Below are 18,164 nucleotides of genomic sequence, written 5' to 3'. Positions count from 1 at the left end.
CTGCATTTCTAGAAATAATTTGTGTCAAACCATGAAAGAGCCTTAAAATATCAAGCCATTTAACACTGGCCTTGTCTTCTGTGAATTAGTTCTCCCTAAATAACCAGATGAAAGTATTAGGATGTTCACCATGGTGCGATTTCTCTCTAAAAATGGAAACATCCCTAACTATCCTGCCAAGAAGAGTCTAGTAAATTAATTACAGTCAATCCGGCCATGAAATAATGATATCATTATATCTCTGTTGTTGTGGAAACATAAGCATAATATATTAAATATAAAGAATATAATATAAAAATAGTACAGTTTAATCCTATTTTAATACCAAAAAATGTTTGGAAAGAAATATGATTTTTATCTTGGTGGCAGAATAATGGATGGTTATTAGTTTTGCTTCCCTGCATTTTAAGACTTTTCAAAAATGAGTGTAACTTTAGTCTGGAATTTAAAAAGATGCTGAGAATGTATACAGTCTGATTTCAGGTTACATTGCAGACATTTCTCTGTGGAATTCACTAAACATACATACAAAGATGCACCTATGTGTGACTTCATTTCAGTTAGCTGGGCATGGTGGTGCTTACCTCTATACCCAGCACTTGGGAAGATGAAGCAGGAGGATCATACATCTGGGGCTAACCTCAGTCTCCTTTATGTGGAAACAGTCTTGAATCAACAACATGGAGTTGCTTGTGGTAGCCCTTCCTTCCAAAAGTAGTTAAAATACAAGAGATTCTACAGAAAAGGTTCTTAAGCAGAGTGGCCCGATGCTATCCTAATGTGTTCTGAGCTCAGTTCCTACTTATGTTTTGTTTATGTTTGTTTCAGATGAAGGCATATTTCATAAAGCTGATGAGCTAAAGAATGGAGAAATGTAACTGAGCTGTCCAAAGGCTAGCAGTGCTACCTCTTTGGTTATCTGACTGTTGAAACAGCAGACTCTAAGAAATTAGACTCTCGCCAAAAGTTTCCTGCTGCGAGAGAAAAAGGCTGAAGTCTCAGAGGCACCAGGAGGAAGAACTTGCCTTCTGGAGAGAGACCTTAAGGACAATCTAGAAGCAGAGGCAGTGTAGGCAGAAGACCACACCCTGCTTGACTGTTTAGATAGGAACATCTCTTGCTTCCTATTTAAACCTCACTCTCATTTCAGGAATCATGAAGACAGACTTGGGGGAGTCTGAGTCTTTTTATCCCTCTTCCCAATGAGGCCACATTGAATAAATCTCTTTATTTTTCCTGCTTTTCACTATTAAGAAATAAAGAAAGGAATGAGGGAAGGAAGGAAGGAAGGAAGGAAGGAAGGAAGGAACGAACGAACTAACGAATGAACGAACTAATGAAGGAAGGAAGCAATCTTCCACACCAACCTGATTTTTTTTTTCTTTGCTCCACTATGTATCTAGCCACCTTTAAACAGGCATCCACTGTATCTGGGATAAAGACTGGTTTGTTTTACTTTTCTAACCTGTTGTTTAGAACCCAATACTATTTTAAAACATATAAGAAAACTGATCACTAGAAAACAGACCATGTGTCTGGAAGTCCCAGCAGTGCCAGATCAGTCTAACTGCTGCAGAGCTTACTCTGCATGCTCCCCTCACAGGAACTTTCAAGTACCCTGGGCAGCTGCCATCTGTACTTTGTCCTATCACCTCTCTCTATTACTCCTTCCCAATCCTTTAAGTTTTAGAAAGGGTCCATATAGACGGCTCAGGCTGGCCCAGAACTGGCAGTCCTGCCAAAAGCTTCCAAGACCAACCTACAGGATGTCAAGGTTCGAGAATGCCTGGGGAAAAACAAGGCCAGCAGAAAGAAATGAAAGGAACAGGCTGGGTGTTCTTCAGTGGATGGCATACACTTAGCATAGGCAAGGCCCTGGGTTCAATCTCCAGCACACACACACACACACACACACACACACACACACACACACACACACACGAAGTGGGAATACAGGGGAAGGAATTGTGAAATTAAAGCTTAATTATTATCAAATGAGTCTTGCTAGAAGTAAAATTAAAACAGAAATGTGTAACACCTTGCCCAGTCTGCAAAATTTATTGATCAACCATATCATGTGACAGTGAGAAAGTCTACACTGTGAAACTTTTATGAATAAATTATTAACAATATTAGGTGAAATTAAATTCAGACCACATGTAGGGCATATGTATAACATGAATGAATTTCATATTTCCATCTAGGTCCCATCTCTAAGATATTTCACTATCTACTTATAGATATGTAAGTATTTCAAGATCTAAAAATATCCTAAATCCTAAACACTTCTGATACAAATATTTCATAAAAGTGATATTGAATTTATATTTCAAACTAGAAAAATTTTCAGAGTGAGAAAGTCACATTAATTCTCTGTCCAAATAGTGAGGGAATAAAACCTGACTAGGAAGAAATCGTTTGACCCATACTGCCAAGTCTCTTAATCTAACCCATATCCTTTCTTATCAAAGTCCTTCTTTTATTCTCTTTTAAAGAGCTGGGTAGCCAATATAGGCAAGAAACATTCTTTAGAACAGATAGTGGTACTGGTGGGGATGTGGCACATGGGCAGAGCACTTGCCCAGCATGCATGCTGTCCTGGCTCCAACCTTCAACACTGCCACCAACAAACCAACAAACCAATCAACCAACACATAAGTGAAAACTCCACCTCATTAAGCTTAAGTATAAGACACCCCACAGGCTTGTGTGTTGAACACTTAGTCTCCAGATCATGTTTTTATCTCAAGACATTCTAGATAGCAAGGGGGTTCTGGTTGGAGACAGCAGGTCCCTGCTATCTTTCTGTTTCCTGTCCAGAGGTAAAAACCTTCCCGTGCCATGTGTTTGAACCACAGTAACACTTTGTACCAGGACACGGGGATTTGTAGCCAGGGACTGAATCGCTGGAACCTCCTTCAAGTTGTACTCTCAGAATTTTTTTCTCACAATATAAAGGTAGCCAATACACTCACCATAAAAGAACAGATGGTGGAAAATTCCTAGTATTATTAATTTAATAGTTAGGATCACCATATTAGTCAAATTAAAAATAAGTCTCCATTTCACAGCTGCTTTGAAGCTAGAAGCCACCTGGGCATTTGTAGTGATGACACAGGATCATGAGGATCACACTGAGACCTGTCCAGAGCTGGTCAGTCATATGCTATAAATAGAAGATGGTTTTTCCAAGTGTCTTTCAAGAGCTGTGTGCCCTATGGAAATGCACATTTAAGCACAATCTAAATCGGCACAGGAAAGTAGGTAAAAACTCAACAGGCCCCAGCCCTGTACCTAGGGATCACTGGGAGAGAGTGTTTAACATGCCAGCCAGACACTGGTCTCTGGATTCTATGCTGAACTTCTAGTTATCCAGAGGTTCCCCAAGTGCATCTGACACACAGTCAAGGTCAGGAATCAATAGAGTAGGTTACATAAGACAGAAGAGCAAAGAAACCAGACTTCCATTTTAAAAAGATGCAAGTCATTCTTCTTACTCACTCTGAAAAAAAAAAAAAAACAAAACATGGGAATATGCAATTATAAAGCTCAAAATAGCTTCTTCTAAAGGAAAAATATGATTCACACTTCTAAAGATGCTCAGGCCACAGCTGCAATCTGTTCTTGTGGCCCAAACCCTTGGAAATCCAAATTAAGGGAAGCCACAGTAGGCTCGATCACTTGCTGTATTTTCTTCTGCACAGTTCTGTTCCTCCACCTCTGGGAAGCAGGAACAAGGCCACTCAGAGAGACAAACCTGTGGCTGTGCTGACCTACAACAGATAACCCAGCTTGCAGCCGCCCTTGCACAAAACTCTGCTTCTAGACTGCTGTTCATGCAGCTTGCTGGAGGTGAGGGCATCTATGGAGAAATTTTGTTTTTCATTGGTCCCTCCAAAACTTTCCTGGAGCTCTGCCTGTAATCAGAGAGCAATGAAGAGAGATCTTGGAGCTAAAATCTGAGATGTTTCCTCTAAAGAGGGTGAAGGGAGAGGGGAGAAGCAAGCTCAGGACTGTCTACAGAGAGTTTGGGGACATAATGGATTGGGAAGTCACACTGCTGTATATTCTGAAATACCAGATTAATAATAGATCATGTTTCCTCTTTGGGGACCACACTGATACTTTCTAATTCACATATGAACCAATGGCTGCTCACCAGATTACTCTGGGGAACACAGGGATGAAGAGATGCTCTATGTACCTCGAAGCCAGATAGGTTGGAACAAAAAAGTGTTTGAGAGAGTCTATGGTAAAATGCCAAGTTCAGGAAAAAAAAAAAAAAAAAAAAAAAAAAGTGATGTGATTTTGTAATTGATCATAAAGCAAACAGCAGCAACTGCTTACTGAGTGGAAACTGTGTGTATGAACCACCAGGGATGAGAGTGGGAAATGGAGTCACTGGGAGTCCTCAAGGAGTTTACAGTCTGTAAGGAGCACGGGAATAAAAAAAACTGACTGATAGCACTGCACAGCAAATGACACAGGGCTCACTGCAACTAAGGTCTGTCTGTCCCCATCTACCTGACCTTGTCTGCCTTACCTTTCTGTCTCTGATTTCTCATTTGTAAATGTAAACACAGGTAACCTGTACTTAGTGTTGACCTCAGGAAATTCTCTACTTTACAGAAAACATCCCATAGATAGATAGCAAGCTTTTAAAAAGTAACTTCTAATCTACCCCACCCAACACAGACTTTTATGCCCTGGGGCTCCAGGCTAGGGGTGGAGAATAAGAGGCCTTCTAGATCTGTGGCTCCCCTATCCCTGGGGACACCCTGTGGGGAGAGGACCTCAGTAGTGTCAGACTTTCACTGTGAGCATGCTTCTCTTCTGTTGTGGTCTGCTTTTTTTTTTTTTTTTTAGTTTTAAAAACTTTACATATTAGTATTTGTCATTATTTCAGGCTACTTCTGTAGTTTTATTATTTTTTTAAATCCAACTTTATGCTTAAACATTGCTCTATTTTTTTTCTATATTTCCTTCAATGTTAATGTAACTTTACAATTCAGACTTTGGAGGTCGTGATCTGGTCTCTATGATTCTACAATATATACTGGAACGGTGCCTGCTGCTCTGGAAGAAACAAGCAAGACAAAGATCCTGAAGCTCCATGCTTGGGGATTTGAATCAGCTGGCATCTCTGAGACCAGGGAAAGGAGGATTTGACAATACCCATTTTTGGAGTAACTTTAATACTGATTAATTCTGTAGATGGAATATGATAACAATATTCATGTAAACAACCTCTTTGAGGACTGGGATCTACTAATTTTGTGTCATTTATTTTATGTTTTCCCTTTCATAAGAAGCCACGTCCTAGATCATAGCTGCTCATGTGCATTACCATGAACTTTAAGCAAGCCACACCCACAGACTTAGGGCAGTCCAGATGTGAAGGTGGTGTACATTTGTCAAAAGAAGGACCCTGAGAAGCACCTCTGATCCAGAGGAGGCAAAGAGCCTCTCTCCAACCTCTGCTGGTCAGGACACAGAGATGCCTCCTCAGTCTGGATGTTCACAGCCTCCTTTCTTCTCTTCCTCCTCAAGGCCTCTTGGATTTACTAGGCTGGTTCATCCCTCACAAAGAGGCCAGAACCAAGTTCAATATGAAGGTGTTTGTCAGTTTGTTACCTTTTGTGGAGGGTCTATGTACTGAAACCAGGGTCATGTGTCAGCATTCCCAGCCTTTGAGTGGTTTGTTTATTTGTTTATTTTACGTTATCTTCACGTAGTTTGAAAGCTCTGTGAGTGTGTGTGTGTGTGTGTGTGTGTGTGTGTGTGCGCGCACACACACACAGGAAAAATAGAGAGAGAGAGAGTGAAAGACAGAAGGCAAATGCTAATTGTGGCAAACAAACAACTAAAATCCTATTTTGTGAGTCTGGGTGAAAGTCCATTGTTTGGCTGTGTCTGCAAAGCTGACTTGTTGCAGTACTTTCCGGGGGTGAGCCTTTTTAGAGGCGATTTGTGACTCATACCATTATCAGGGAGTCAGTGGTTATCTTAGTTGGCTCCTGGGAAAGGCTGAGCTCCACCCCTTCACACATCCCACTTGTTCCATACAGCTCTCCTGCCTCTTCCACTTTCTAGTCTAGGGAGTCTCTGGGAAGCCCATGCCGGATGTGGTCCCTTGATTTTGAACTTCACAAATGCTAAAACTGAGAGAAGAAATGCAGCTGTTCTTTGTAAATGACCTGGTCTCAGGTGTCCTCCGTAAGAGCTTAGACTTAGAGCTCCAGAGGCGCGGGCGGGCGGGAGCGGGCACGTGGCGGGGGTGGGTGGGGGGGGGGGGGGGTGGTTGCTTAATGCAGTATTTTTATTGATCTTTTTTTACTGGTATTCTTTATCAAGTTTTCATTACCGATTTTGGTCTTTTTCTTTCTAATGAACCCTTCAATCATTCTGTGACATTTGTACACTAATTCCCCTTGCTACTTGCTGCAGGATCAGATAGGAGCCATCACACTGATTCCAGACAACTCATACACTTTAAACATATCAATCCTTGTCTATGAGGAATAACGTGTCTGCTTGTTTATTTTTTAGTACAGCCTTATAGTTTCCTTCACCCTTCGAAGATACTTCCCATTGGGTTTATTTTCATTGCCACCTCTGCTAGAATCCTCCCTTCTAAGGTGCAATGACCAAAGCTCCAATGACATACAGAAAAGCTACTACGTCAGTCTCTCCAGCATCTACTCCCCCATGCAGGTCAGTCCTAACAGCCTTTCCTTGGGTTCTGCAGGGAATTCTAGACAGAAAGCCTTGTTATGCACAATTTAAAACACTGTTCCTGTCGATGAACTCTACCTCTGTTGTGTTCTCCTGACCAAGGTAAAATAACACATGTGAATGGCAGCATCTTATTGCGTCCTACTTTGGTTTACAGTTTTAAGTATAATGCTAATTTCTTGGTGTATAGCAGCTCTTTTTATGTTAAGAAGATGACCCTGAACTACAGAGGTGGCGCAGCTGATAAAGTGCCTGCCTTGCAAACAGGAGCCCCTGACTTGCATTCTCAGAACCCATGTAACAAAAAAGCCAGGAGTGATAGGGACAAGCCTGCAATCCCAGAGCTGGGGAAGAAGGGATGGGCAGGGCCTGGGACTCACTGGTCAGCCAGCCTGGTTTACTTGGTGCATGGCCGGCTGGTGAGAGACCTGGTTAAAAAAGGCAAACCAGGGCTAGAAAGATGGTTCAGCAAGTAAGAAAACTCATAGGAGACTCAAATTAGGGTCCCAGTACCCACATACGAGGTCAAAACTGTCCATGACTCTAAGTCTTGGGGATCTGACCCTCTGGCCACCACGAGCACACATTGTGCCATGTATATATATATATATGGAAGCAAATATGCATATACACAAAATAAAAATAAATAAACCTTAGAAAATAAAAAAGGAAGATGGCCCCCTGAGGAATAATACCTGGGATTGTCCTTAGGTTCACACACACACACACACACACACACACGAGAGAGAGAGAGAGAGAGAGAGAGAGAGAGAGAGAGAGAGAGAGAGAGAGAGATCCTATTCTAACATCCTTCATACCTGTTATTAAATGTCAAAAAGTATGATTTAATGTTAAATAAAATTAGTATTTGGATTTCTATGGAGCTTATTCCTGTGAGATGGTGCACTGTTCTGTTTTATACAACTAGGTATACAAACACACACACAGCCTTACAAATGGAATTCAGAGTCAAATCCAGTGTCCACTAGAGGTAAATACAAAGTCTTCTATAACATGTACTTTGCCAAGACAAATCACTAGCATTTTCAGTTTATTCATGTATGTTAGTTTAAAAAAAATCTTAAATTTTTTTGAAATTTCAACTTTCAAGGGAAGTTGACCACAAAGAAAAACACTAACACCCCCCCCCCCCAAAAAAAAGTGTTATCAGGAAGTCAAAGTGGAACAAAGGGGACAAATTCTCCCAGTGTTTTGAGGCAGATGGAGGAGAGGACCAGAGAGTCAAGTACACCTGAAGCTGGAGGTGCATCTTGAGAAGGGTTTCTATGGTGCAGAAGGAGCAGACAGTGGGAGGCTTCTTCAACAGGCCTGTATCTCTCTTCCCTACAAGCCTGAGCAAACTTGCAGGTTCACGTCACAATCTGAAACCCACTCAAATGTGCAATAGGAACAGACCCGGCTGTTTCCAGTTCACATATCATTTCTCAATAGCACAAAATTTAAGTGCTAATGAAAAGCCTAGAGTAAAATAAAAAGCCTAGTACAAATAAAGTACTTTCCTTTATTTATAATGAAGATGTGCTGGATGTAATGTCCTTTTAAAATGTCAAGTTTAATTTCTTTTCACAATCAAGTCTTAGGAGGACAAACATTTTATTGTAACTTCAGAAACCTCTATGATAATTGCCTTCACAAACATGAACAAACCACAGAGGTGAAAGTTTATGAAACCTAAACTGTGCAGAAGAGCTAGCTCTGCCATCACATATACCTCAGCGTCTCCTAGCCTGTGTACAGCCAGAGGCAGATCCCCTGCGCATAAGTACTTCACAATCAACAAAGATCTTCCTGTTACAGTCCCTTGCCCAATTATCAAATGATTGTGTCTATAGGAGGAATGATGATGACTTCATGTCTCAGATGGGGCAGGGGTCGGGCAAAGAGTAAGACAAGGTTAACCACCTTGACAAAAATATATACACATCATCCATGCCTACTCAGGGATTTGAACTCTGAATGCCAGATTCTAGAGTCAAGTTCTTGTAATGATACCATTATAAATCCTACCAGGATATATTAATTATATTATATAATTATATTATATTATATTATATTATTTATAATTATTATAAAAAACATCTCAATCACTTTGATATTTTTTCCCATGAACCAAACTACATGTAATTTTCTCTAACCAAATTTGAATTTAAATATTTATTTTGTATTTCCTTTTTACTTTGAACATTGAAATTGTACAAGAAAGCCAAATACAATATAAAAATCCTAGGCAGAATCAAGATCTGAGAGTCTTTTGTTTTCTAAGGGTTAAAAAGCACAAGCTAGTATTAGGAGGGGCAAAGTCCTTAATAGATTTAATTGCTAAAATCTAATTTTCTGGTCCTTTCTCCAACTAGAACACTGTGTCTAAGAATGAGAGTGATGGATTGCTGCTCTCATCATTTGCAAACACCAATGTCCCAGAGTTAAGTGTCTGTTCTAATTGCTGCTGCATGCCAGAGAGTCCTTCCACGTGCTCTGTGTGTTATTTTTACTTGCTAAAGCAGAAGTGTCTAGGTGATAAATGGAGCAAGGTGCTCCACTCAGCACCACTGGTGCATTATAATAAATATTGCCCCAAAAGATGAAGTCTGGAAGTGATCATTATTTTCATGGTGTGATGTAAGTTTGTTCCTTGCTAATTTTTCTAAACAGAAGTCATTATTTGATCTAACTGTAAGTGGTTGAAGAGGTAAAGATAGCAAAATGGAGGGAGGAAAGGAGCCTTTCCTCACAAATGTGTCCATTATGTCCTTCAAAACCCACCTTGGACTGACATACAGAAGCATTTTGAGGAAATAGGAATACCCATTTGCTAACATGAGCATAATATAGTGAAGCCCCAGTCCTTGTATCTTGGTGATGGAAAAGAAATGCATTATAGTCAACCTCATTTTTCTGCAACCTTTAATATTGCCCCCCCCCCCACACACACACACAAAATCCTTACTGCTTTTGCCCAATTCTCAGTAAAGACGAAACAGGACAGTAATCTGACCATAATTTGTTACAGTTTTCTGCATCAGTAAGAAAAATGCAGAAAAGCCTTTTCATATATAAGGACAGAAAGGGTTCCAAGTCATTTTATCTCCATCAGAACAGAACTCTGATGCTCTTAGCTATGGTGAGCATCTGGTACTGACATGCAAAGGGAAGGCTTGATGTACTTCCAGTCCAATTAGCAGCGATGGCTGGGTTGACCTGGGCCAGCCCCATTCCCTGTTCCAACATCTAGGTTGGGCAGGCAGAGGCCAAGATTTGAGCCATTAATACATACAAAGTAGTTTGTAGAATGACTTCTAGAAACATGTTCAAACACAGAGAAATGACCTTCAGGAAAACAGCCAGCCACCGTGTGACAGCAGCCACTGTTCTGCTACCAGCAGAACACAAATGGAAAGAGGTGGAATTCTTGAGGGTACTGCTGACAGGTTAATCAGCCCTGGGACCTAACTGACTCTCCCCTCATTCAATCAGCTGTAATTTCTATTGGCTGTAGCTGAAATCATCCTCACTTCCTGGATCTATATATTAGCATTCTTAAAAGTTCTCCTCAAACTCAGTAAACATTCAAATCCTAGAAGGTAACGTCCATGACTATGACACCATTTTGTGTATCAAAGTCCTTCTATTGGTTCCCATGGCGTTTATGGCCAGATCCAAACTCCACTGGATGAAAAATACTTATGATTTCACATCTGCATCTGCAGCTGGCATCTCCTCCATTTGCTTGTTCCCCTAAACCCTCCTCTTAACTCTACAGAACTATATAGATATATTTTCTGTACCCTCAAGATGCCCACAGGCTAACTGGAGTATCCTTCACATGAATTAATGATAGAAAAATTTCTTTTCCCTCTGTAGCGTTTTGTTGACATCAGAGTAATATCTCCAAGAGACAGTGTTTTCTCTGAACCTTTAGAATTTCAACCCACTGTTGGGGATTTAGCTCAGTGGTAGAGTGCTTGCCTAGCAAGCACAAGGCCCTGGATTCGATCCTCACCAAAAAAAAAAAAAAGAATTTCAACCCACAGTTTTTCCTTGCTGGGATTTTTCAACAGCCACACAGACCATCTCCCTAGCCAGACCTATTTGTCTATATTCTTGGAGTTTTACTCCACTTAGTTCTTATGATCCCCACATTCTGCAAGATCATATGCCTCTCTCTAGCACACCAGTGGATAGGGATTCAGGCCCTCCCGAGGCTATCGTGTGTCTATCTGTTTCTCTCCCCCTTTATCCTTCTACCTCTAATCTCTTATCCCTCTCTCCTCAAGAGTTCTCTGTCATAAAAATGTGGGAGCTAGTCTTCCACACACTCCTTCCCCACCCCTGCCCATTCTGAAAATCAGAAATGAGAAAATACTGCCTCCTAGAGATGTTAGTCTAATGTCAACAAAATACTACAGAGGGAAAAGAATTTTTACTATCATTAATTCATGTGAAGGACACTCCAGTTAGCCTGTGGGCATCTTGAAGATACAGAAAATGTTTTAAATTCAAGCCACATTGCAGGGTGGTGGTGGGGCTTGCCTGGTGGTGTTGGCGGCGGCGGCGGCGGCGGCGGCAGCGGCAGCAGCAGCAGCAGCAGCAGCGGCGGCGGCGCACGCCTTTAATCTCAGAAGCGAGACAGGTGGATCTCTTTGAGTTCAAGGCCAGCCTGGGCTACAGACTGAGTTCCAGGAAGAGGCTCCAAAGCTACACAGAGAAACCCTGTTTCAAAAAACAGAACAAAATTCATGCCACAGTGACTATTCAGATTCTAGCATGTAGAGAAGGTGCTTACAAGTTCAACAGGTAAGTGATTACTCTATTTGTAGCAGAAATTAAGTTTTCATTCATTCATTTATTTGGGGACAAATGTTATAACAACAAAAACAGCACAGCTATCTCTTTGTTTCTCTCTACTTCAGAGCTAACATCTTCCCAAGGACTCAGTTCTGCAGCAATCATACGGATTGCCTATATTCTTCCTCCAATAAGAGTAGAGCACCCTCTTCCTGCGTCCTTCACGAACTCTAAGCAAGCAAACACGTTTTTCCGATGTTGAAGGCTTCTCCTCCGTCCCCATCAGTTTTATTCTTTTCTCTGGGATTGCCAGTTATGTATCCGGGTATATGTGATCACATCCAGCTTTTTAAGGATTCTTTGTGATTTGTAAACCAGAAACTGAAGGAAACATGTCTTCCTCTCAAAAGAGCTTCACGAAGGAGGCATGTTAAAAAGAATGTTCTTTACTATCTGTGGGGGGGGGGGGGAGCCTCCTCAACCCCTTAGAAACACAAATCCAAGGATGTTCAAGTACCTTATATAAAACGATGTAGTATTTGGATATAACCTATGCATAACTGCCCATATACCTGAAGTGATTTATATATGCTTACAATAATTAACACACTGTAGATGGTGCATAGGTAGTCATTGTTGTATTAGACAACAAAGAGAAGGGTAAATGTTTGTGCATATTCAGTATGGATGAAGTTTACTTTCCAAATAGTTTAAATCCACAGTTGGATGGTTCTATGGATCCATACTCTATGTACATGGAGCAACAAGTATAGAAAATTCGAGCCACATGTAGAGTGAAGAAACAAAGTCATTGTACCAGCTCCCACTAAAGTAGAAACAATGTCCCTCACTCCCATAACCTTCAGTTTCCTTATGGAAAGCAAGACTGGGCCACTCACAAGGAAACAAAAAGAATCCTACTGGTGTTTCAACTAAAGCAACATTCATTAATTATTTAAGCTCCAAAAACTGCAAATGAGGTATTATTTTATAGATAAGGGATCCGAAACTCAAAATAGTGGAGGAGCATGTTGAGACACCAACAAGTGGCTGATCTGTGTTTCGAGCAGGTTCCTCAGACCTCCAAATGCCACCATTCTCTTTTCCTGCCTCATTCTGTGTAGTTACTTGGGCATGCTGAGTGCCAGTTTAGTGAGTTACTTCATACACTATGTCATCATAGCAGGACCTACTTCATTAATAAACATAGATATTATTGATCTTGAGTGTTACAGACTTCAGTTAAATAACCTTGATAAAGTATTCTGAGAACAGAAATAGATGTTATTTTAAGCCATACTATTAGAGATAATATTTGCTCTTGACATCCCAATAACTAGGAAGCAGACCAGTGTGTGTGTATACTTAAGCAACCTAAAAAGAAAATGTTCACATATATTTGGTATCTGTAATTTAGTATGTTTGCTTTAGATACAAAATTATAATTGGCACTTTGAAACTAGATTTCTTCAAGAGACCTAAAATTAAAAATAAGGATAAGTAATTTCTAGAAAATTAAATTTGCCTATGTGTAAACATCTTTTTGCCCTCACTCATTAGATTTTTAACTGGGAGCTTCTTTTGGTCTCAGAACTAGTTAACATAGTTAAACTGGCCATAGTTTTCAAGGTCAATTATTCACATAATCTGAGATGGTTTCAGGACTGTGAACTTAGGAGTGAGAAGGGGGGACAAAAAGCAAATAAACCAAAAGAAAATGAATTTGCATGTGAAACTAATTTGCCTTAGAAGAAAAATAGGTATCTCCTTCAACATAAGGGTACATCCAACTTTGTTTTTCATATTAGTAACTTATTTAATATGGCACTGGGCAAAAGGCAATCCATTTGAAAAAGCAATTTTCCTCTTACCATGGGGTGTTTTATCATTTGATGTCTAGCATTCAATCAGAGTGCAGCTGTCCTTTCATATTTTATGAGAAGAAAACAACTCAGTTGGGCATGTTTCCCTTCAGAGAAGTGAAAACACTATAAGCCTTGAAAGATGCCCAGAACGGTCTTATAGATGATGGCTATCGGGAGGTCAAATTGGAAAGTTAGACTTGAAACTACCAAAATATTGGGAAAAATGTTCTGTATCACAAATAGGAATTATTTTAAACACATAATAAATTTAAAATCACAGGGTAAGTTATCAGCCCTGAAAGTTCCTGGGAAGAGCAACCCTATCTGCTTCACCTATAGTTTCAGTATGCAACACATTATAAATGCTCAGTAGAATTTTACTGAGCAAATGGATACAAGTATCCTTATCTTAGGTGAAGGGATAGTACCACCACTCTGCCACTCAAGTTCCGCCTCCATGCAGAGGCAGCTTGAGCACCTGCAGAGTGATCTGTACAGAATGCCAAAGACTTTTCTTCATCAGAAGCTGGGAGATGGGAGAAGAGCAGTTGCACCAGGCTTCCATCATTATTCTGAATGCAACGCCAAGATCAAATCTACCCTGCTGGAGTCTAGAACCTGTGACACCTTCCAACTCAACCTCAGCCACAAACACAGAGCATAAACTTGCTAGATGGCTGCAGCCTCAGACTCCTGACACTTGGGTTCCTTTCCTTTACCAGGATGGCCCCGCTGACCGGGAGACCAGCCCAGGTCAGGTCAGGTCCACATTTGCCCTATCCACAACCCACTCCAGAATCTGATCATGCCTCCCAAGCCAGTCCCTTCAGGTTGAATATTATTCCTCTAACAACCTCCTCACACTGATGTTTCTGCATTTTCAGATACAAAGTGAAGACAATACTTAGATCTTCTTCACCCCAAATACTACTGTTCTAGGTGTTCTATTCTGGGGACCAGGAATGGCTAGAAGAGTAGTACAATGACTCTGGTGAGCAATTACCAGATAGAATACAGCTCTTCTGCATTGTCAACATCTCATTCCCTGCCATCACGCCGCTTTTCTGGCAGACTGACATCAGGGCTAAGGAGACGAACAGAAAGCAGCACAGGGAACATCACGGCATGACAATAGCCCTTCCTGTTTCCCTCAGGATGAGAGCAAGATGCCAACATATGGTATAGGGAAGGGTGGGTGAAAATACAATGCCGTTCACTACCTTGAACACAGAACGCCTGGTGTCTCTACATTTTCTAGAAATGGAAAGATTCCGATGGCACTGTAAGTAAGTGACTTTAAACAAACAGTTCCCTCCACAAAGCTGAGATAAACACTACAATGTTATCAGATGGAGAGACTCCGTGGGGGTTGTTTGATTTAGGTCTTACATACTTAAGCTGAACAAACAGTAAGAATACCAAAGATAACAATCTCCATTAGGGAAGAGGCAGACAAGTTAGATCAGGGATCCCCGAGAGCTGAAATCTCAAGTGACTCAGTGAAGAGCACAGATCAACAGACTCCCCCAGGTAGGCTGGCCCAGTCCTAATGCAACTCTCCTGTATTGGGGCCTCATATGCAATGACCCTCCTCGGCAGTTCCATTGCCAAGGTTGACTTCTTTACCCAACTGCAGCCAATGGAAGATGATTGGCTCCTGCTTAGTCCAACGGCTCAACTTGTTAGTTTTTTCTTTATTAATTCCTAATTTTCTCAACAATACCTACAGCCTGCTCTCAAATGTAAATAAAAGATAGCTCCTTTTCAATTTAATCACCAGGCTCCTTTGCATTAATGACTCTACACCATTATTTTATGCTCCCAAAGCAGGTGGCCACATATCTGTGCTTTTCACAATAGAACCACACACCACCCCCAACATTTTCCTGATATAAGCAGTCTTCTCTAGCACTAGTGTTATTAAGCCAAAGAGGAAGGATTTGTATGTGGGTGCCAGTTCGGTGGATGGTAGAAGTGAGAATTGGCTGTTTTAAAGAGACTCGACATTGGCAAGGACAATGGAAGAGGGTTATGTCATATCTGCCTTCATGTAAAAGCTGAAGTACACCAGTGAGCCAACAGGCAAGGGCATTATTGTCCCTTTTCCTGGATGTTCTCTCATAAATTTAGTAATGTGAGTAAGAAAAAGAGCCCAAAGCACATCTCTGGCCAACTTTTCATTCTCAGATACCCATTTTCTTCAATAATTTTTTTCTTTTTAGAGTAAATATTCCCCACAACTGAAACATTGGTAGCAAGAGAATTTCACTAAAATATTCAATTTTTCTTTATAGAGAAAAGTTGTTTTGGAAGAAAGTAAAGGGAATGGTGTACAAGAAGGCTAAAAACTAGAATACAAGGAAAAAATCCACAACAGATCTTTTACCCAACCAACAGTGAGGCAGTTGTGATATGTACTCATTTTTATAATATTGGAAACTCTGCCACAATACCCACTGAGTTCTCTCTTCCTGTAGCCTTTAACGTTTCTCTACAGAGCAGACATGTAGAAATACATACACAGGAAACCTGCGCCAAAGAATGGAGCCATGGTAAAGGCCTGTGAAGCTGTCAGCACTCTGGAAATCCATCACATACGTGGGGGTCAATCCGGGAAGCTGAGTGCTACCAGATTTTAGAACCACAGTGCATATACATTTGTACTTACGCAGCTCGCCCACTTTCAGGATCTCACAGAGCATCTTGGTCAGTTCTATACTGCTGCGGCCAAAGGGACACTCATGCTTATCCTCTCGGCTGCTGTTCTCAAGCACAATCTGTATAAAGAAGAAGAAAGTGGTCAGAGAAAGAATTCGGTGACCAAACACATCAAGACTCTTGGCTTACTACAATAAAGACATAAGAGGAATCACCCTGACCTGTGGGTCATCCTTAACCAATGACTACTGGGGCCTTGACTAAATAGAACACAGAGAATATAGCACCTCAGTCTGTGTTATTTCTTAAGCCTCCTTCAGCCCTATGACATTCAGGAAGATGTTTTGCTTGGCTTGTTGGTTTTCATTTGTACAGAGGTGCCTGTGAAGAGTTTTTAAGATGAATCAATACAGATTTACAACTTAAGTGACAGGACATCACATCACCCTTCTCTCCCAGGCCATCTCTCTTCCTTAGGAACAGTAACCCTGTGCAACTTCAACTTCAACATTCCCATGGTTTGTTTCCTGCTAAAAGTTCCTTATTTTTGCATGGTCTTACTGAACCATGCCTGGAGAACACATGAAGTGGACCAACAAGGGAACTTCCCCAACTAAATAGGTGGTTTATTTTTCTTGCCAACTTGATTGGATCATAAACCATCTGAGCTCAGTGGTACAAAACTCTGGGCATGTCTGCAAAGGCATTTCCAGAAATGATTACTGGCATCCAATGTGGAGACATGTATTTCCACATAGGACTTTAAAAAGCTTTTTTTTTAAAAAAAGTTTCAAACATGAAAACACTGAGCCAGACATGGTTTCCTAGTCCCGCATAGAGAGACACAGCTCCCAGCTGCTGCCTGCAGGCTTCAGCCAGCCAGTGCCATGTGCAGAGCCACGGGATGGGCTTAAGGCTTGGCTCGCATGGTCAGAGAAGGCTGCAGGAGTGCAGAAAGTGGTCCAAACCAAGAAAACCTTTACATGGATACAGCAAAAAAATGGGTATAGACAGTCATAGAAAAAATAAATAATTTAAAAATAATAAAGTCTTTAAAGAAAGAGTAAAGTAATAAAAGAAAATAAGCCACATAAGGATGGAAAATACACAGGACATCTGGATCCCGTATGGTGCTCTGTTGACATTGAATTTTTTGAACGCTTATGAGAGAATGGCAGTTGCTGAGAGATGCTGGATTGTGGAAGTGACTGCTGAATTAAACCAGCCTATATACTTTAGAGATGTCTTGGCTTCAAAATGGAAGTTGGAAAATATATTGCATTGAGGTAGAGGTAATGCTTTTATTTCCACAAGAGATGAAAAGCTATGGATTACTTCAAATTTAATAGAGATCAGATTTGATTGGGGGAGAAGCTTAGCTATAGACATGAGGGGAAAAGCCCCCCCCCCAAAGTATAAGACAGATGACATATATGCTGATCCCTCTGCATGGGAACAGCTCTAAAACTGGATAAGATATGATAAATCTTGTTGGCTACAGAATCCTCATGTCTTCTTATTACATGACATCCTTTCATATGACATGGATAGAGATTTGGTTATAAAGTCCAAACAAAGTTATAAAGTTAACAGATGCCTTTTACCTGCTCAAACACAGACAAGAAAAAAATCATCTTTAGCTGGCTTCTATACACTACATACAAGCAGTGTGTGTGTGTGTGTGTGTGTGTGTGTGTGTGTGTGTGTGTGTACGCGCACATGCACGCATGCGCGTGCACAGATATATATGTTACCTTTAAAAGTTTGTGTGTTTTCAGAACAAAAGGTCCAGACACCAATGAAGACAAGTAGTCAAGGAGACCCAGCCTCTCAGAATGCCTCTGTTGCAGTTTCCACAAAATTCTGCCTCCAGAACAACTTCAAAACTGCTAGCTAAGATGATCCAGCCTCATGAACTACTCTAGCCAGGACTTCAGATAAGCCCTACACTTTCCCATTACACAAAAACTGGACAAAAAAATGATACAGCTAGCTTTTCCAGGACTTGATCATTATCCAATTTTCTCAATGTCCCCTAGAGATGCCACTGTCTCCAGACAACAGGAAGCAGTCTAGAGAACACAACACCCATGTTCCCAA

General features: G+C 40.9%; 1 protein-coding gene across 5 annotated transcripts in view; it reads right to left on the bottom strand.

Annotated features, from left to right (window-relative positions):
- Elmo1 (engulfment and cell motility 1) overlaps positions 1 to 18,164 on the bottom strand; it is a 534,802-nt gene that overhangs the window by 226,109 nt on the left and 290,529 nt on the right. For all 5 annotated transcript variants that reach the window (XM_036187573.1, XM_036187569.1, XM_036187572.1 and 2 more), the window contains one exon: positions 16,075 to 16,183. In XM_036187573.1, coding sequence (XP_036043466.1) covers positions 16,075 to 16,183 — 109 coding nt within the window. The remainder of the gene's footprint in view (positions 1 to 16,074; positions 16,184 to 18,164) is intronic.

The sequence above is a fragment of the Onychomys torridus genome, chromosome 5, assembly GCF_903995425.1.
Source record: "Onychomys torridus chromosome 5, mOncTor1.1, whole genome shotgun sequence".
NCBI lineage: Eukaryota > Metazoa > Chordata > Mammalia > Rodentia > Cricetidae > Onychomys > Onychomys torridus.
This window is presented reverse-complemented; position numbering and strand designations above follow the sequence as displayed.